This window comes from Macrosteles quadrilineatus, unplaced genomic scaffold, assembly GCF_028750875.1.
Source record: "Macrosteles quadrilineatus isolate MER2022 unplaced genomic scaffold, UCM_ALF_1.0 Scaffold_7__1_contigs__length_78375512, whole genome shotgun sequence".
NCBI lineage: Eukaryota > Metazoa > Arthropoda > Insecta > Hemiptera > Cicadellidae > Macrosteles > Macrosteles quadrilineatus.
The window spans coordinates 75,696,066-75,716,272 of NW_026542600.1; the positions used below are offsets into that span (position 1 = coordinate 75,696,066).

General features: G+C 35.2%; 1 protein-coding gene across 3 annotated transcripts; it reads right to left on the minus strand.

The window, feature by feature from the left end:
• Nucleotides 1–5,946: 5,946 nt before the first annotated feature.
• On the minus strand, nucleotides 5,947–16,114 carry LOC128998739 (uncharacterized). 3 transcript variants are annotated; one of them, XM_054425068.1, is made up of 5 exons: nucleotides 15,952–16,114; nucleotides 13,973–14,064; nucleotides 13,050–13,196; nucleotides 9,529–9,651; nucleotides 5,947–6,556 (listed from the first exon to the last, which is right to left on the minus strand). In XM_054425068.1, the coding sequence occupies exons 3-5, from the start codon at nucleotides 13,194–13,196 to the stop codon at nucleotides 6,470–6,472; spliced, it is 357 nt and encodes a 118-aa protein (XP_054281043.1). In that variant the 5' UTR covers nucleotides 13,973–14,064; nucleotides 15,952–16,114; the 3' UTR covers nucleotides 5,947–6,469. The 3 variants fall into 3 exon arrangements, with proteins under 3 accessions (XP_054281043.1, XP_054281044.1, XP_054281045.1); XM_054425069.1 differs by lacking the exon at nucleotides 13,973–14,064 and having other exon boundaries at nucleotides 15,995–16,114; XM_054425070.1 differs by lacking the exon at nucleotides 13,973–14,064 and having other exon boundaries at nucleotides 15,952–16,003.
• Between the last annotated feature and the right edge of the window lie 4,093 nt (nucleotides 16,115–20,207).

Genomic DNA, 20,207 nt, shown 5'->3' on the forward strand with positions numbered 1-20,207 from the left:
CTTACACGTTACACGTCAACCCTAAACTATATGTGTGATATGTATAAACTAACAAACAACAATCACAAACACACAACGTATTCTTCAACTGTAATATGTTTAACTGTACTGTTTGTTTTAAAATAATTTAATCCACATTTTACCAGATACAGTAGAACTTCAAACATCCCAATGGGACCTTACCACATTTAGACAGTTGAATTTATACTCTCAGGTCAAATTTCATTTTCAAGAGTTGTTAGCCTCCGGATTACGTTTGAATATTTATAATGGTTTAAATACCTGCATTCAGTAATCCAAATTGTTGCTTGTGGCAACTATAGTTTCAATTCACAGGGAATCATCTTCAGGCTGTACAAGGCGTAGTTATTCACCTCTGTATATGAAGGTCGTCATTTAATAAATAAGTACATAGAGCACGAACAGACACATTGATAGACAAACATTTAACATTAAAAATACCAAATACTCAGAGACACGAGACAGGTGACGCGACCGGGTGGAAGTTGTAGCTCGAACTCAGGTCAAGCTGAGTTTTTACCATCACAATCGCAGAACATAGCCCAATAGAAAAATTCATGCTCCCCCGTGATTGCAGAGGACAATGATAGTCCTTGACCTTGGGAGACGATGATAATGTTTAAAGACCGCAGACGTTCAAGATTTTGCTGTTACCGCGGAAAGCGATGCCGCAATCATGGAAAATTATGATCATACCGTGAGAGAGGGAGATGAGGGTAATGTCTACACTACTATGGAACATGTTCAGAATTTTGCCTCAATAACGGCTTCCGCTACAATAATGATTCTTATTCCTAGTGTACTTAAATTTTTTTTTAATTCTTTCTCTAAGCAATTTGGATGGTTGGAGTTATACTGAAGACTTTGCTATTATCTGATTTTATAGTAATTGATGAAATCAATTTTTTTGAAGGAAATTTTTCCTTGGCAATTCCATTCATCTAAATACAAGGTGCGGCAAAAAAAACCGATCTATTTTATGCAGCTCACTGTTCAGCGACAGGTCGTCTGAGAGTGGTGGGGTTGGGCTCGTTGAAAAGCCTACTCGATGCCATTATCTGTGGTCATAGAGCAGTGGTCAGAGCAACGTGTGTTTGTTATCAAGTCGAATTTAAAAAGTATTGATTCAGTCATTGCAACTCAGCGGCAGTTCCGTGCATTCTTGCAATAAGGGCAACATGGATTCCGTCAAGTAGGGACAATCATTTGGTGGGTTACCAACTTTAAAACAACGGCTTCTGCATTCAAAAAGAAGCTGACAAGCCGGCCAAAGTAAATCGGATACAATACAACTAACTTTCGATGGAGTTTGTTCTTCTGTGGAAAACAGTCCTTTTAGCTCGTAGGCCCGTCCCAAAACAAGCATCTGCTTTGATCATGTCTGACCGCTCGGTTACACTAATTTGAAGTTCAAGCTTAGTTCTTATCCATATGGATTAATCTGTTTAACTGTGATGATTATCTTCAGGTTATTTTCTAAGATTGTCCATACAATATGCCTCCGAATCCCAACATTCAAATTATTATAAAACAATGTATTATACAGGGTTATTGGTACTCAGTGTGACAAAAATTCTTTGGTGTAAGTACAAAGTAAGCTAGCAATACAATTTGCTGTTTATCTGTTTAGTACGGTTTATCTCGTCATCTCTGGCCCCTAAAGCCTCGTCCACACATGGCGATTTGTCTACGTAAACATTGTCTGCCGACTGTCTCTGGAGTGTTGCTATTTTGTCTCCAGTAAGTCGGCCAACTGTCTGCCGGCTGTTGACAGACAAATTTCAGTGTTTCTGGAGACAAAATACAGTGTTTTCTGTTTCCCGTTCGAATGGGAAACACGGAGACAAGAGACAAAACTTTTGTCTCAAGTCTGCATGTGTGGACGTGTCTGAAGACAGGAGACTGGATACAAGCCGAAGGTGATCAATATTCAGCCCATTTAGTTAAGACTGCAAAGCGGTAATATTACGATTTTTGGGCGGTAATAAAAGAGCTGGATTGAGTTTCTTGAAAGTTTTGGAATTAGCTTTCCATGATTTACAACATTATATGACATTTTATTGAATTGTTCATCTCTTCAAGTTTGAAATCTTAAGACCAACAAAGCCCAGCAAAATTTCAAAATCTTTAGAAGTCAACCTCGTGAAGTTCCAAAATCCTCCACCTTATCTGAAGGTCTGATAGAAGATTGTGACCATAATACGAACCTTGCTCGAGAAAATGTTGGGTCCATCATCGTCTCTTCCTAGATTCATTAGGCCCATGGTTTAGGAAAATGAAGCCCACACAGGATATAATTACGTCCTCCTTGGTCACCATACCAACAAACATGGAAACACTGGCTGGCTAGTGTGGATGCAAAACACATCGGAAACTTGTATCTGAAACTGTGTCGGCAGACTGTCTGCCGACTGTCCGCGCGCAGTCGGCCGACTCAGTGTCCATGTGTGGACTAGGCTTAACTTAAAACCCTCAAATGGTGGGTCTATATTTTAATAATATTTAATCGTTAAGAGATTCAAACGAAACGTAAACCATCATTAGGCCTGCGAGGCCTATGTTCCAACAGTTTATCATGTGTATCCAAGTGACCTTGTCACATCATTCTATCAATGATCGACATTAATTTTGCAAGAAGATTCAATATTTTAATTTTTGCTTATGTCAATTCATTATTTGTAAAGCAACCATCACTTTTCTTCTAAATAAAAATGTTTGTTCTAAATCACGTTTCTATTTCACAGTATGCTCTAATGACCAAGTAATTTATAAAGTAGAGTAAGTTTGAAGTATATTTAACTATTATTAATTATAGTCAATTCCTAGAATATGCCAGTTTGTTTTGATTTAACCTCAAATTTTGACACAACACATGATCGCATTATAGCCAAATAGGTTCATCTTCAAAGATATTCCACTTAACTGCTTCTAGCTAAAAAAATCCAACTGTATTATTAAGCAAAACTTGTATTTTTGTTTTGGTTTGGACAGTAAAAAAGTTCCCTGTAGTGATATTCAAACCACTAAAACAAACAAAAGCATATCTAAATCTCAATAGTGTAGCATATGGTTGGAAAGCTTATAAAATGGCGCAGTTTTTAACATACTTGACCACCTTCTTGTATACAGGGTGTAAAAAAATGCAATAGACCAATGTTTTTTTTTTTTAATTTTTACCAAACACCTTAATTTTTATCTTTGAATCTATTTACAATGGAGTTTTTGCTATTGATGCTCCGTCATTTTATATTATTCTTATTCAAAATTTGATGTATAACACGAAAATAACATTAGCTACTCAAATTAATTTACAGGTAATTGAGAAATTGCTGTATTAAGTTTAAAAAATGGTTATTTGAAAAAAAAAACTTAAAACAACTCTTTTGAAAAATAATTTTTAGACTTGGAACCTCTTACATGCATCATCACACTTCATTTAATTTTTACTTACACCAAAAAATTTAATCACACTGACTACCAATCACCCGTATATAGAATTCATAAAAAATATCAAGTCGATCCCTAACCAAGAAAATTAATTAATTAGTCTTTGGGGGTTCAATCCTAGGAGGATTAAACATTAAGGAGATTACTTGATCGAGTTTCGTTGAAGCCAGCCAGCTGACCGCGCGCCGTACCGTGGGGGGCATTGTGTTCAGAAACATACATAATAATATTTTTAAGGCTAAAGGCCCGTTTTGCCAGAAGCGTCTCGTGCGTCTATCGCTCAGCGATTATCGCACCGCGTCTATCGCTGCCCACTGCTTTGCATTGTTTTTGGTTAGTCTATTTTGCCAGAAGCGTCCATCGCTACAGCCGCCAGCGTCTGTAACAGAGACGCAAGCGTCTGACGCGGACCACTGCTCCTGGAGCAGACGGAGACGCAGTCGCTAGCGATTATTATTGGAATAAGCACGTGTTTAGGTGTTGACTTAACTTTTGTTTCCTCAAATAAGTTTTAGTGACATGTCACAATCAAAGTGGGGATTTAATAGTGAAGAAGATGAAACATTGAAACACTAGATGAAACTAGTGAAACTTGGTCTCATCAGAGCGGAGGGGATTTCCAATTAACAATTTAAAATATCCCTCTTCAGGTCTCTTTAAAAACATAGTGCGCACTTCTTCCCTACGTTTGCCCCTTATTTCTAATATCTCTTCATCGTCTAATTCCTCAGCTAACAAATACTTTACTATTTGATTTTTACAGCTCATTTTCAGAAACACTCCTTTCGCCACCAAAGCAAACCACTCACTGATCAAATAATCGCAAGAACAGACGCTTCTGGCAAAATAGGCCCGAGCGATAGACGCTGAGCGATTATCGCTCTAGCGATCATCGCTAAGCGTCAGACGCACCAGACGCTTCTGGCAAAACGGGCCTTAATCGACCCAGCAACCAAACACACCAATCAGTTAGGACTGTTATAATGTCATATTAGAGATTTTGTCACTGAAATAACAGTCAAGTATTTAAAAGATTTATTGAAGACTACATCATGCGAACAAAATTAAGATCATAATTAGAATCGCAATATTAGAAACCTAACCAAGAGGAAGAATGTATTCATGAACAAATAGCAAATTCAAAGATGACCACAACGGTTGACGGATGAATGTATTTTTATATTTTTCCCTGCTAATATTGTGTTAGTATTGATTATACCATTCATAATCCGATACTCAAATCATAAAGTTATATATAAGTATTTAAAATTTTTTTGCACAAAAAGAAATAAAATAAGTTTTAAAACTATAAAATGATGACAAGTACTCACTGTGGCATCAGAGGATGCGAGAACTGAAAGATTTCACTTTTTAATCAAAGTTTATTTGATATTTCTTAACATACAGTAAGCTCTCAAAATATGGTCTATTAAAAAAGTAAAAAAAATAGAAAATATTTTACATTATATTTTTGTAATTTAATTTGAACAGCTGTGCGTGTAATAAAAGCGAACACCGCTTTGTTTTTTTTATTTCAAATTACTTGCCTATCACAAAAATGCTTTTAAACAAGCATTAAAGGTATTAAAAATTCTAGAAAATAATGAATGCTAATTTAATATTTATTCCATCATTCAAATTGCATTTTTGATTTAAAACCTAAATTTAATAAGCTTGTTTTAAAAACTGTAAAAGTGAAAAAAAAACAGTTAACACGGTTTTTTTTAATAATCCGATTAAATATCGGTAAATATACTATTTTTATTTTTAGAAACTCTTAGGGAACACAAATAAATTGATTATTTGTAAAGATATATCATATTTATTTCAAAATCATAATTAAAGTAATCGTATGTTCAAAGTCCAACACAATTCTTTCAACTTTGATCTTCAATAGTAAATAACAAATAATAGTTTTATAGAAATGATTTACGCCATTCTAAAGGAAATTTAAATTTACTTTAAGAATGCAATCACTGAATAACACCTGTGTTTGAGTTTAGCGGCAATTTGAATTCGAAACAGCATGCGTCACGTTTTCCCCTATCTCTCCCATATAGCCCATAATAGCTGCGTCTTTTTGCCACTCTACGGCTCCGCTTGCCCCTCTAGAATTCTTAGAAACAATCTTACTTATAAATAGCAAAATGTTGTTGGTGTTGATAGTGAACTACTTAGAAACACATTTCGAGCTGCTTATACAAAATTATACATTCATTATGAGAGCTAGCAAAAAAAACATCCCCCCCCCAAAAATTCCTTGGCGCCACAGTACTCCCCCTCTAGGCACCCCTGTCTCTGTCTACGTTATACACATTCTGAAAAACCCCTTATGCTAAATTTGGTTTTGATTTATAATTTAATTTGAATTCTTGTTAAGATTTTATGAAGAATGTCAACTAATATTTTACATGCCAATAAAACACACAAATTTAAAACAACATTTTATTGACCAACCTAACATAGGAAACACTAGAAACAACTTTGTTAAAAAAAATACATTATGTAACTTATTTATTAAACAACAATAGGTAGAACAGTTACATTTAACTTGAGTATTTAAATAAAATAAGAAAACTGTACTTTATGGAAACCTTAAAATGTAACCAATAGGTAATAAATTAACCTGTACTCATGATATGAGTACTTACAACAAATGCAAGGTTTGACACAGATTTGAAACCTACAGGATATCAATAATTTTTTTTTTCAGCAGGCCTATTGATAACCTAAAAAACTACACTAAACACAATGAAGTAGGTAAAAGTTATATGTACCAAACATACTTGTTTACGAAAGTTAAATATCTTAAAATGTACATTGTATTGTTTAATAACAAATTCCCTATGTATCTAATTTCATCACAAGCTTGGGGAAAGCAAGGAATGTCAACAAGTCATAAAAATGTAATACAATTTCATAAGGAAACAAACCACATTTCACATATAGTAAATGCCTATTAAATACTGTACCAATTGTGCTCCAAAATAACTATTATTATTTAATTCTTTTCTTTATTTTCTTTTTCTCTCTTAGCTTGTGCTAGTGCAGATTTTAATGCATCCGCTGTTTCACAAAGTAATTTTGTCTGAAAAACACAAAAAAGAAAAAAGCAATAGTAAATTATTAAATCTGTCACAATATTTCCTTATATGACGACATAGACTGTAGAGTCAAAACTGAGTAAAAAATATGATGTTCACTAAAATCTTTGAATGTTCACCAATATTTGTTTGAAGAGGCAAGAGAATAGCATTTTAACTCCCCATCTCCCAAAATCACAGGGCTAACTCCGGCTAACCGTTATGACATTTCATAACAATAAACAACACCCCCTAAGACTAAGACTAGTTTCACCTAGGCACAAATTGAAAATGACATTAACATTATAATTTGTTTTAAAAGCTTGGAATTAATTGAGAAAAGAAGACGAACCGAACCTTTTTTTCAAATTAGGTTAGTTTGATGCATAGATATGTAAATTTAGGCCTATATTTTACCATTTTTATATGACCATGTTTACTTTTACAGTAAAAATTTACTTTGTTGTTCAATAATTAACCCATACAACCCTTTGGGTGGTTAACTTTGAGCATCTTAAAGAGTTAGTTTACATCTAATTCCTCTGATATTTATTTCAACTGTAGAGAAAATTAGGCTCTGTAAACTTTGGCAAATTTGTGAGGTGTTTTTTTTAGGTTAGGGTGAACTAAGCTAAAACTTTCGATTTAGGTACTCTGATAGCTAGAAATGTCTAGGGTTCGCTCGCATTAAGCTGGCACTATTGTCGTAGATCGGCACTCGATGGTCCGAGCATCAATTATTATATTACTTTCACGATATCAGCACACCGACGCATTGATAAACTAATACGTTCTCTTCTAACTAAATAAACCTTTATCTCGGCCTAGCAAAATAATGAATCAACTAAATAGAATAACTTCATAATAGAATTACAATCTAAGAGAAATAATAAAATACTAAAAAAACGAAATAAAATAATCTCTGGTTTGTTACTGATACATCTCTCGGCTTCGATGTAAAGGAATAATCGCTTTTAATAAAACAAAATACAATAAACGGTATCAGCAAACTGAAACATACTTTCTCCTATAAGCTTTGGACGATTGGACACAGTTCTAGGCATTAAAAATTGCTTTGGAAAGTCACCAAACGGCTTTAAAAATATAAAATTTGCCCAGATCCCCCTCTTTTCTCTCAAACCCCCCCGGGAGCCCCCCTTTACAAGGTCCTAGAACCGCCACTGACCTGACTCTCCCGAAAGTTTGTCCTGGCTACTGCCTTGATAACTATGATATTCTATAGGGATAAATCACAAAAGTTGCAATGATTTTTGAACCGTAATCATTACAGCAATGGGGGGTTGCACTATTTTTGTTTAGAATTATAAGGACCATTACACATTAATTCTAATCAAATTCGACTTTTTTCCTAAAATCCGATATTTTGTTATTTCATGGGGTTTTTATGGGAAATAACTTAAGTTACAATAACCTTTGAACCATACTTTTTACAGAAATGGGATCTGTACCATTTTGTTCAAAATTTTAAGGACCGTAACATACTAATTTTAATCAAAACCGGGGTTTTGTTTAAAATCCAACTTTTTGTTTTTATGGGGTTTTTATAGGAAAATAGTATAAGTTACAATAACATTGGAACCGTAATTTACACATCCACATACACACACACAAATACGGGTCTTTACCGAATACTCGCAAACACCAAATTGTGGCATCTTTCAAACTGCGGCCACCAGTGGATCAAGGAAGGTACCAAAACCTTATGTACATCGATATTTTTAATGAACACTCCAGTTTTTAATAGTGACCCCATGCCGCAATTCGGTATATATCAACAGTGTGTGGACAGGATGCCACTAATGCGTTGTAGCACTTGAGCAGTGTGTGCGCCCCCCCCTACTTCTCGCGTGCGCTGTTGCCAGTTCTCCGTTCTTGTTCTAATTTATTCTGTTTTCACAAGCCTATTCCCTAGCTCGTGTCCCACGCCTATCACTTCGTCTTTCTCACTTAATGCTTATTAGTTTAACGATTTGTTTACATATTTTACCAAACCAGCATTATAATTGGACCAAACCAACAATTTTGACAGTTGGATTTAAAGTCAATAAACGGAATAAAATGTCGGGAGGATTAAATAAAAATGAAGACTAAGAAGTAATAATATTGTATTCTATGTTGTTAAAATCTTCAACTTGTTTACTTGGAAACTATAAAATACTTTAAACAAACTAAGCTAAAACAATTTAAGTATCAATAAAAACATGTTTACTTTCGACCAGTGGCATGATTTGTAAATGTTTATGGATCTTAATCGTACTATTTCTGTTCCTAATATTCATTGATTTTCGTTCGTTATTTTTTTGATCGTTATTATAACAGCCTTTTTATGGCTACCATGGTACAAAGGGTGTTATTTTCGACACAGACACAGACATGATTGTTTTTGGAATATTATATATACTAGCTGTTACCCACCGGCTTCACCCCGTTTGACTTCATAAGTATTAATAAATACATTGGTTGGTTATGTTAAGATCAAATAAACAAAACAAAATATGCCAGCCAGCACTCCGAGGTGGCAGCGGCTGAGTTCTGAACTAGGGGGGGGGGGGGGTGACTTGTCCACTGTTATGCAGGCTGCCATCGTATTGTAAGCAATGCACTCGATCCATTCGCGGCCTTAAAATAACGAAAATGTACCCCTATCATAATTTGACACATACAAATTTTCCATAGCAGGGTATTTAAGTAATTCAAAACTAGTTACACATTAGACAAATGTAAAAAAAAATTTTAGTATTGATGATTAAATCACAATTTTCATCGAGCTAAGTTTAATTATTTGTTTCTGTTTGATTTGATTTATATAATTTGTTTGGCAAATATTAAACTTTTGATAGTAAGTACAGTCAAATTTTAGGGATTTACATGTTATTAGTTGAAGCCTATTTCCAAAGCAGGTTTTACACAAACTCATCACCCCGTGACAAACCGTTAAAATCTTTGTAATACTTACACGAGCCATCATATCCTGGTCCCTTTTGTCAGAAGATTCTTTCACTGCAGGTACAGTCTTCTTTAGGGGATACTTGGTGGCAACTTTCTTGATATCCAAACCAGGCAATACTTTGACATTTTCCTAACCAATCATATGAATCTTTAGATATATTTAGTTGATTTAATAACTGATACACATGAAAACCTAAACTAAAAACAATCAAAACAAAAGATCAAAACGATCTGTAATGTAAGGGGTTTCAGGAATATAAATAGGAATGCTGCTCATTCAACATGTAGGGAAAAAGCCCTTTAAAAAATTTTGAGAAATTATTGACTAGTTAGAAACTAATTAAAAATCATCTAAAATCCTTTATTTCTCTATATACAGGGTGGCTGAAAAGTAACTTGCACCCCCCCCCCCCCTTAACTTTTCAACCAATTGAGATATTTGAAATCGGTTTGCGGCAACCTTCTTAGATATGAGGGGCCACAATAATTATAGTCAATTTTGAAAATTTTGCCCTTAGGGGTAGCGGGGGTAGGGGGTAGCTCAACAGCTCAAAACTACTTTAAATAACCATTGTCTCAATCATTTTTAGCTGCCATTTTGTTATTAATGGTGTGATTTCTATTTTCTTTATGTTAATTGTTATGTTTCGTCAAGACCTACAAAATGATACAAAACTCGACTATACTTGCTATTTGAAAATTTTGAGCTACCCCCTACCCCCGCTACCCCTAAGGGCAAAACTTTCAGAACTGACCATAATTATTATAGCCCTTTATATCCAAACAAGTTGCCTCAAACCGATTTCAAATATCTCAAATAGTTAAAAAGTTAAAGAGGGTGCAAGTTAATTTTTTTGCCACGCTCATGGTTATTTGAATTTGAAACGTTTTAGGGCGCCATTTTGTTATTAGTGAGCCGATTTTAGTTTTCTTTATGTCAATGTTTATGTTTTGTCAAGACCTGTAAAATGATACTAAACTCGACTATACTTGTCATTTGAAAATTTAGAGCTACCCCCTACCCCCACTACCCCTAAGGGCAAAATCTTCAAAATTGACTATAATTATTGTGACCCCTCATATCTAAGAAGGTTGCCGCAAACCGATTTCAAATATCTCAATTGGTTGAAAAGTTAAGGGGGGGTGCAAGTTATTTTTCAGCCACCCTGTATAATAACAGCAAAGCCAGTTCAACTGGCAAGCAGTTAATTTAACGATAACGATGGAAGTTAAGTAATAAATTATAGAAAAAAGGGGTCTGAAGGCCTTTAATAAATAAATAGGATATACATCTTTATTTTCACATAAATGTTTAAAACATAGCTATAACAAGCCATTTTTAAAAGCTTTTTAAACCCACAGATTAAACTTTTATATGTAAGTTGGGCTTCCAACTTGGTTTTTCATTCAGGATTTTTTATTTAAACCGGGCTGGGTGGGAGTAGAGTGAGAGTGGATGACGATACAGGATTCAAGGAATTTGCTGGATGAAAGAGCTATGATTTCATCTTGCCCATTTCCCAGTGATCTTCAGGATCAATGACTGAACTTGCTGAGGACCTCATTTCATCCTATCCAATTTCGCCCGGGCGAGTACAAATCGGCCGGACAAATATTTGTAGTCGACCATTGGAGCTTATGAAACCTTTTACATATGCGGTTCCAAACTGAGTTCGGTTAATACCAGTATTGCGCCCGGCTGGTGCCACTAAGATCTCAGGGTGCTTTCGTCCTACAGAGGCCACCTTATACAGCGCGTTGCGGCGGTTATGTTAGGTTGGGTTATCATACATATGTTTGTGGGACTTTCCTCGTTTTGTTACGAATCGAACGATACCAGATGAATCATACTTTCCTTAATTTATTTTTATACGTTCATTTTTAAACTTGCAAAATGAAACCTTTCAAAATTATCAGCAGTGGACAGACCAGGAAAACCAATTCTAAGAACTCTCTTAAGGGTCTGTTATCTGCCGAGTTATGATAAAACCCGGCTAGGCATAGTTCTACAATGATTTTGATGAAGCAAGTAAAAATTTTAAATGTATGTGTGTTATGTATGGTTTAAATGTTTTAAATGTATTTTTAATGTGTTTCCCTTCAAGTGAGGCCTCATTTTACAAACCATTAGTTTAAAAGAATATCCATGAAAACTAGTGGTCCCTATCTCAACCCATTATAGAATGGCGGCCGTTTTTATTTTGCATCAGCCTGAGGGACCTCATGTAAAAATATACATCAATATCCCCTATATTATTAAGCCCCATCAAGTGACACCTAATTTTGAAGACCATTCGTTAAAAAGAATATCGGTGAAAACCAGAGGTCTCAATCTCATCCCATTACAATATGGTGGGAGTGCCCGTACAGGCCGGGGAGAATTTCCCTCCCTCCCTCAACCACTCGTGGATCAATTCTTATGTTTCAAGCGACCCTATTATCTACCCGTTAGACCCCTGGATCAGTTTAGTTTGTACGATCCAAAACTACCCTCTGGCCGCGGATCAATTTGAGCACACGCACCTAAACATATCAATTTTAGCTAATTGAAATTCAATAATATATTAAGCTAATAGTTGTGAATCTTTTGTCATTAATTCATTTACATTCTATCTGGTGACTTGGTAATATATTTTTGTTTTTCATAATAATGAACACTATCAATCTAATTTTAGCCACCCTGAAATTTTTGGGACCCCCCAAGAATTTCAATGACACAGTCTGTGCAACAGCCCCCCTTGAGAGCACCCTTGTGATTCTAGCGCTATTTCATTTGCTCGTTTTAACAATTATTCAAAGTTACAAAAATAATAGAGGGTATTCTCCGTTATCTATTAGGTACCGGTACCAAGATAATAGGTGATTCTTCAGTTAATAGTAGTATATCATTGATTATTGGATACTGAAGTAGACAAACCATCTATGGAACAGCTGTCTCCAAATTTGTATTAAAAATGAACGTTATTGTGTGAGCCAGTCACAGAATGCGCAAGTGTCTAAAATTCAATTTTATGCTTCATTTTTTGTTGCTGACCAGGTTAATGGTTCATAACAGTTGCCATAGCTCACCATAAGTCATTCCCTAAGTTTGACTTGGTAAAATAGTTTGTGTACTCGACAGAATTAAGTAATTTAGATCAGCGCAATCTGTTGGTGGCTCACATCAACTACGACAATTTTTAAACTACGGCCACAAATTTAAGGTGGGGATGGAATGTCTAGTTTTATTAATAGTCAAAGGTTATATCCTATTACGTTAAATAATGCCCACCTATACTGCAGTAGTAAGGTAAGGTTATGATTTCATAATATGTTCATACGGTACTTTCCTTATTTTAATACTTTTTGAACAATGACTTCGAGTCACCAAACCCCCAAAAAAACTGGTTTCACGCATAAGTTAACAGTTTTAAAACTACAAGCTCATTTTTCAGAGATTCAGTGGCCATTGTGTGGCCTACCTAAGACTTATTACACTATTTTTTTTTTACATTGATGTCTTACTGTACAAAATTTAATAATACATACTGCAAGATCTTGTCTTTGTTGAAGAATTTCTGCTTCAACGTTTGCCACCCTATTAGGTACGGTGCTTCTTCTACTGGTTACGTCATACAGAACATCTACTACTTCGTCTTCGTCAGGGTTTGAACACTGTTCCCTTTGATCAGCCATCTTGAAAAAAAAACATAAAATTTTGGCAAAATAAGTGTTACAAATAAGTAGCCTAGGTAAATACTTAAGAACTGTAGAGTTTTCACTAAAACCTACCTAGGCATGGTGATTTTTATGATTAACATAAATCATTAGACAACCGAAAATTACCCATTGGTTTGCATTCAATTTAAGAGTTTGATCTTTCATAGGTCAGTTTTGGGAGGTTTAGCCAATTTCAATCAGATTAATTTTTAGGTATAAGATGTTTTTTTATTTAGGCTAACTAAGGAAGGATGAAAAACACACTACGTAGAGTAAGTTGAATTACATTTAGCCTAAGTTACTATCACCATTTTGCATCATCAGATCTACACTAAGTCTATCTCTAAAAGTAAGGTAGGCTTAAATTATTTACGAACGCCAATAAGTACGAGTCAATAAGACAAGGCATTCATTGATCTTTAGGCAAAATTACATGCAATCGATCTTGTCATGGACGCTTGAAATGCACAAGTCAGTCACAAATACAATAGTAAAACATGCTACACTAAAGCAAACATAAAAAATAAGTGTTCATTCTACAAAATTAAATAAGAGTGGCTATTTTAGAAAAAAAAAAAAAAAAAAAACACATCATGCAAAATTGATGGAGCTAAAGTCTGCTTCAAAATATTCTTTAAGGCTGTAGTAGGGCCTTACTTTACTATCAACCATGCATAGATCACCTTCTTAAAACTACCTAAGCTAACATGCTGAGCTGATAAAGGCAAGCAATTGAAAAGGCGAAGCAATACCTGTAGCTTCGAAGGATGTGAGAACCTTAGTCAGTCTTGTGTAGGGTCTACAGATTTTGTTTTGGCCTCAAGTCCCATGGTTGTGTACATGCCTGTGGAGAATGAGAGTGTTTAAGTGCTTTTTGGTATGTAAGAGACTTGCAAAAATGTACAGGTTGATTACAGTTTGAATTTTTTCCTGTGAAAAAATAGGTTTGCAGTGTGTATTTGTGTCAGAGTTAGTGATGATTCTCAACATCTTCTGGGCTACTAACACACTATGGAGCTAGAATTTCCCCCAAAACATCAACCCATAGGTAATTCTACTTTGAAAAAGAGAGAAATAAGCCATTCTTAAGCAATCAGGGAATATACAGACTTTTAACTTTCTAACTAAACATATTATTCGGTGTAACGATTTACATAGGTGTTTGACATGCTTATGCCATGTTAGTTTGGAATCTATGTGCATACCCAGGAGCTTAACACACTGAGAGAATTCATTTTCTAAATTACCAGTATTTGTCAAAGTAAAAACAGCAGTTTGAGTTTTTTCCCTATTCATTAGCAACATATTGGGCTTTGTACCACTCATTTGCCTGATTAAGAATATTATTAGCAGCCACTGGGATTTCAGTACCGTAAGTACTAAATTTTTGTGAGAAAAGTTACATCATCAGCAAATAAGATGGATTTACATTCAACATTTGACGAAAGGTCGTTTATGGCTATTAGGAACAGTGAGGGCCCAGAACCAATCGCTGTGGTACCCCGTACTTAACCTCAGTTACGTTAGAAAATGAGTTATTCGACGAAACTTTTTGGAGCCGATCACTGAGGTATGATTTCAACAAAGAATTTTGATTGCCAATGATTCCATAAAAGTCCAATTTGTGCAAAAGAATATTACGATCGACACAGTCAATGGCTTTTGACAAATCACAGAGGACTGCTCCTGTGGGATTTCCGCTTTAAAAGCTGGCAAGTACATGACTTATGAACACTTCGATTGCATCGATCGTAGATCTACCAGGCCTGAAACCATACTGACAGTCAATAAAAAGATTATGTTGTTCAAAAAAATTACTTATTTGATTTTTTACTACAGTTTTCAAAGACTTTTGAAATAACAGGGACCAGAGAAATCGGCTGGTACCCTCCTGGATCACTCCTGCTAACTTTTTTGTACACAGGCACAACTTTAGATATTTTGAGTTTGGATGGGAAAATCCCCTCATTTAGACTGGCATTAATACACAAAGCTAACTTAAAGGTTCAGCTACTGATTTCATTAAGGCTTTTAAAAGGACTGATGATATGTCATATAATAAACCCCACAGCCCACATTTAACTTTAAAAATGTTACACATGGTCATTAGGACGATTTAAACTTACACTACAACCTATATTAATAGGTAACTGCCAAAATGTAACTCAGAACGCATTTCTAATATCTAGGCTGGACTAGGCTAAGTTAGATGCACAAAATGTTGGATAGGGCCTAGTCCAAATACTAACAGATTACATTAATGGATAGTAACCACTCTCATAGAGTGAAAATATGCTACTCAGCTAGGAAACTTGTACCACATGTTTTGCCTGTTGGATTAGGATTTCATGTTAGGTTGAAATAGGAAAATGTAATGTAGAATATTATATTTGTGGGCTTAGGCCTACATTGTTGAATTAAACACAATTTATAGGCCTAAACTAAGATCTAGGAAATTTAACAAGCTGCGTGCCATCCAATTAAATAGGTTCAGTTTTCTGCTAGGCGTTGAATAATAACTTATGTCATATCTATAGGTCTTCCCGAGTAAACTCATTTGGTCAAAATTTTGTTAGGCCTACTTAATTAAGTTATTCTTAGAATATTTGGCTATATTCTATTAAACCTTGGTCTGGCTTAATCTCAATAACAAACAAAATGCAAGTGCATAAATTGGAGAATAGTTAGACCTAAATAATCAATTAGGATACCCAATTTAGGCCTAACTTACTATAAGTTAATTTAAGTAGAGCAATAGCTCAGGTAAAGTTTACCAGTTTGACCAATGAAAATCCCTAACTTAGGCCTATTCCATGATAAGTTTAGTAAGTCGCCCAAGTAATACATTACTGACAATCTGACATAAGGATGGTAAAGTGAGAAGTTTTGAAAAATGTGAGTCGTAGGCAGGAACCAATATAATAATAAGGCCTAGCCCTAATACAGAATTACAGAAACTGTAAATTTTTTTCTCTCAGAACAAAAATAAGTAGGCCTACTCCTACCAATTTCTGGGATGAAAATACTTAAACTGAGTAAAACATCAATTTAGTATTTACAATTAACAATTTGACTAGGGCCATTTAGATATGAAATGAAATGATTTATTGTAAGAATTGTAATATAATGGTAATGGGCTAAAACCTAGGCCTATACCAAATCAAGATTATAAGAAATAGGGCATATTCTGAGAATTTCGTTTCTAAGAAATAAAATACAAACTCATTTAAAAACAGTGACTATTTGGCCCATTAACATCAATATTTCCTATACTGTAGAAAAACACATCTGAATTGACCTACGCTAATTACCTATACTAGGTTAGGTATTCACTATTTAATAGAGCAGCAGAAGCTTAACACAAAACCTACCCTGTAGACCGACGTCGACGTCTACTAATAATTCATTATCCAAGCTAATTTTTTGACTTTATTGTTACTTACTGAAATCTAAACAAGATGTCCTAATTACTTATAGAATACGCACAATATAATTTTTAACTGTTTAATAGTTTAGGCAAACAGTAAATAATAATATAATTATACTTACAGTATTTTTTTATGAAGAGAACACAGAACAGAAATAAGAAAGAAACTTTTGGTTTTGGCTTTTGGCGCCTGACGGTCTCTGGCGGAATTCCTGATCCTGACCCACATAGAGTAACGTAGTGTAGAGTCTCAGTTAGTCAACGTCCCACAAGGTCGAAGTCTCATATCATCGACAAAATGGAACCTTAGGAGCTGTGGGATATCATTAGTCTATCAACTAATTTTCAATATAAACAATGTATTGCATGTATAATTTTCCTACTATGACTATTTTAAAATCGTATATATTAAAGTCATAAGTCATTTAATTGGCCAGATTTACATTAATGCATTGGCTAAGTCAATATACATTTAAAAAAATACAGATTGTCTTATAAACTATAAAATAACTACTAAAATAAACACTATTTACATGTAATCAATTCATGAACCAAGCATACCATATGCCCATGACTACCCATCAGCAATAAAATCACGGAAACGGTAGTAACACTTGTACACCAGTATTTTCGAAGTGATTTTTTAAAAATAACAGGGGTTGACTCAATTTTTAGATGGGTTGGCAATGCATTGAAAAGCAGTATACCGTTTTAATAAAGATGTTTTTTGAAAAAGGTGGTTGAATGTTTTGGTATCTAAAGATTAAGACTGTTTGGCAAAGAATATCCTGGACATGATCTGAAAAAATGGAAATGTTCTTTTTCAGAAAAGATAGGCTAGTGTTTCAAGGTTATGAAACGTGACAAGGTTCTTTAATTTCACGATTCTAAATAATTAACCCCTTGACGGATTTTCATAATCGTTATGTTAAATTTATTTATTCGTTTCAAAGGGGACACCATTAACAAAATTAAAGATGCTTTAAGCACATGAGCAGAAGAGATTTTGTGTTGAAAGAAAGACAATTTTGAGAACTAGGGAATGCCGAAGCCGTTATTTTAGTTTAGGGTTTCGCGATGTTAAAACACGATTTTCGAGGTGAAATAGTACAGTATCGTTTCCCCCAAAAGGGACAAAGATAAAAAGTGCTTAAAATAGCCTAATTTTGGTAGAAGGTAAAAAAATGCAATAAGTAGTAGGTATAAGCTCATAGAAGGGTAGTTTCCCTAAATCTTTTCCCCCAAAATTGCCAAAGGTAAAAAAGTGCTTAAAATAGCCTAATTTTGGTAGATAAGGCAAAAAAATTCAATATAACATAAGTAGTGAAGTATTACTATTCTATGAATTCAGAGACGGTGTAATATGATAGGTCAAGTAGGCAATGTTTTAATTTACTGGCAAATTTAATGTTGTTGTGTATTTGAGGTGGTCTGGGTGTAGGTTAAAGAAACGTGAATCTGTATGTAGTGGAGTGACGTATGTAAAGTATGTTTAAGTAATAGTCTTTTTCAAAAAACATTTTGACAGCTATGCAAAACATAACTGCCAAGTACCTTGGGGTTATGATGGACTGCAAGCTTAGCGGGATCAGATCTTCCGTACGGCGGACAAGGCTGTTAGGGTGGTTTCTTCTCTTAGCCGATTAATGGCCAATGTCGGACGGCTTCTGTCCAGTTGTAGATGGCTGTTAATGTCTTGGGTCCAGTCCGTACTCTTGTACGGTGCGGAGGTGTGGGCAGACGTGTTTAATAAGGAGGTATAGCATGCGGCTCGCCCGAGTGCAGCGTCAGGCAGCACAAAGATTACCATCAGCCTACCGAACCGTATCCGAACCCGCCGTCCTGATGGTTGCTGGAGTAATCCCCATGAAACTTTTGGCGACGGAGAGAAAGGCAATTTATCAGCACCGTAAAGGGGGGACCAGTGACGAACAGAGGAGCGCACCCGCACCTACCAGCTGTCGCAGAAGAGCTGGGAACAGGAGACACGGGGACGCTGGACCAGGCGACTGATACAGCAAGTCCAACCTTGGGTCAATCGGCGGTGCGGAGAGGTGGACTTCTACCTCACCCAATTTTGACGGGTCACGGCTTTTTCCGGTCGTACCTGACTACCTGTTCAGGATGGGCAAAGCCGTGTCACCCGATCGCATACTTCCCAGGCATTCCCGATGACGTGGAGCATATATTTTTCCACTGCTAGCGCTGGGAAAGGCCCCGCCAGGAGACTCAGCAGTTAGTAGCTGTCGGTGGACACGGTCATACCGATGATGACGGAGGGTGAGGACAATTGGACCTGTGTGTCCCATTACATCCAGGGTATTCTCCGCACCAAGAAGCTCAACCTTGACTGGGATGCGGTGTAGGTCATAAAGAATCTAAATGCCAGAAACGGTGAGAGCCCTGAGGGCTTAGGTCACATGTTGGCGTGACTTGAAATAATGTGACAAACAATTCCAGGTCCATATCCAACAGAGGTGTTGGGGGGGGGGGGGGTTTAGAGGGGGTGAGTAGTCTGATAAATTCAGGAGTCTCACACTACAGGCTGGCTACCTTTGGGCGTAAAAGCATTTTCCCTCCTCTCCCTAAAAAACAAACAAAAAACTTAAAAATATAAAAGGTAATCTAATGTATCTTAAGGGCACACTAAGATTTAGACAAATTTTAAACAACAAGTAAAAAAATTATTTATTACTCAGTGAAGTGTCTTTTCGAAGTTGGCTGAAGACAATTATTGAAAAAGTTCGGGATTTGACCATCAGAGAGCCTCAGTTGGACCGTGATCAATTCTGTTGCGACAGAATAACAGCTCCACCGTATCCAATAGGCAACTTCGTATAAGGACTGGTCTACTTCAAACTTTGTTATTGCCTTTTTGTAGTTGCTCGTATGACTTCAACTTTATAAATTATATAAAAAGTGTTAAACGTCATATTTTTAAGACATGCTAAAACGTTGAATTACAGTAATGTAGCAAACGGTTTATACTGTACAACGATTTGGATCACATTTCAGTATGTAGTAGTTAATACAATTTTTTATTCCTTATTAGCATAATATCAACCTTAAAACCAATGCAACAGAACCTTTCACAGTTAAATACAATAAGAACCAATATTCTTTCATTACGATGATACAGCTAAATGACTAATGAAATGTATTGCACTTGAAAGTATTTCATAGTTATATCTACTGTAGAATGTTTCCAGTTGAAATTACACACAATTTCTTCACGATTAAAGTCATAGTATACGATTCTTGAAAAAGTAAAAAAAAATATATTTTTAAATAATTCATTTTAAGTGTAGCTCAAAATAAAAATAGAATATGCCTAAACCTACGACGTTCAATTATGATTATAATAATTCCGTTTATAATTTTTTTTAATTGAATGTAAATAAAGTAAATATTAGTTTTATAAATATTAATGGTGTCTTATATTTGTAAAAAAAAAAACTCAAATACTACGTCAAAATCAATCAATAAAAACTCAATTGTTGGTAATTGAACACTCTGATCACCAATAACATTACAGACTTTATTACCTTTGTAGGCCTCCA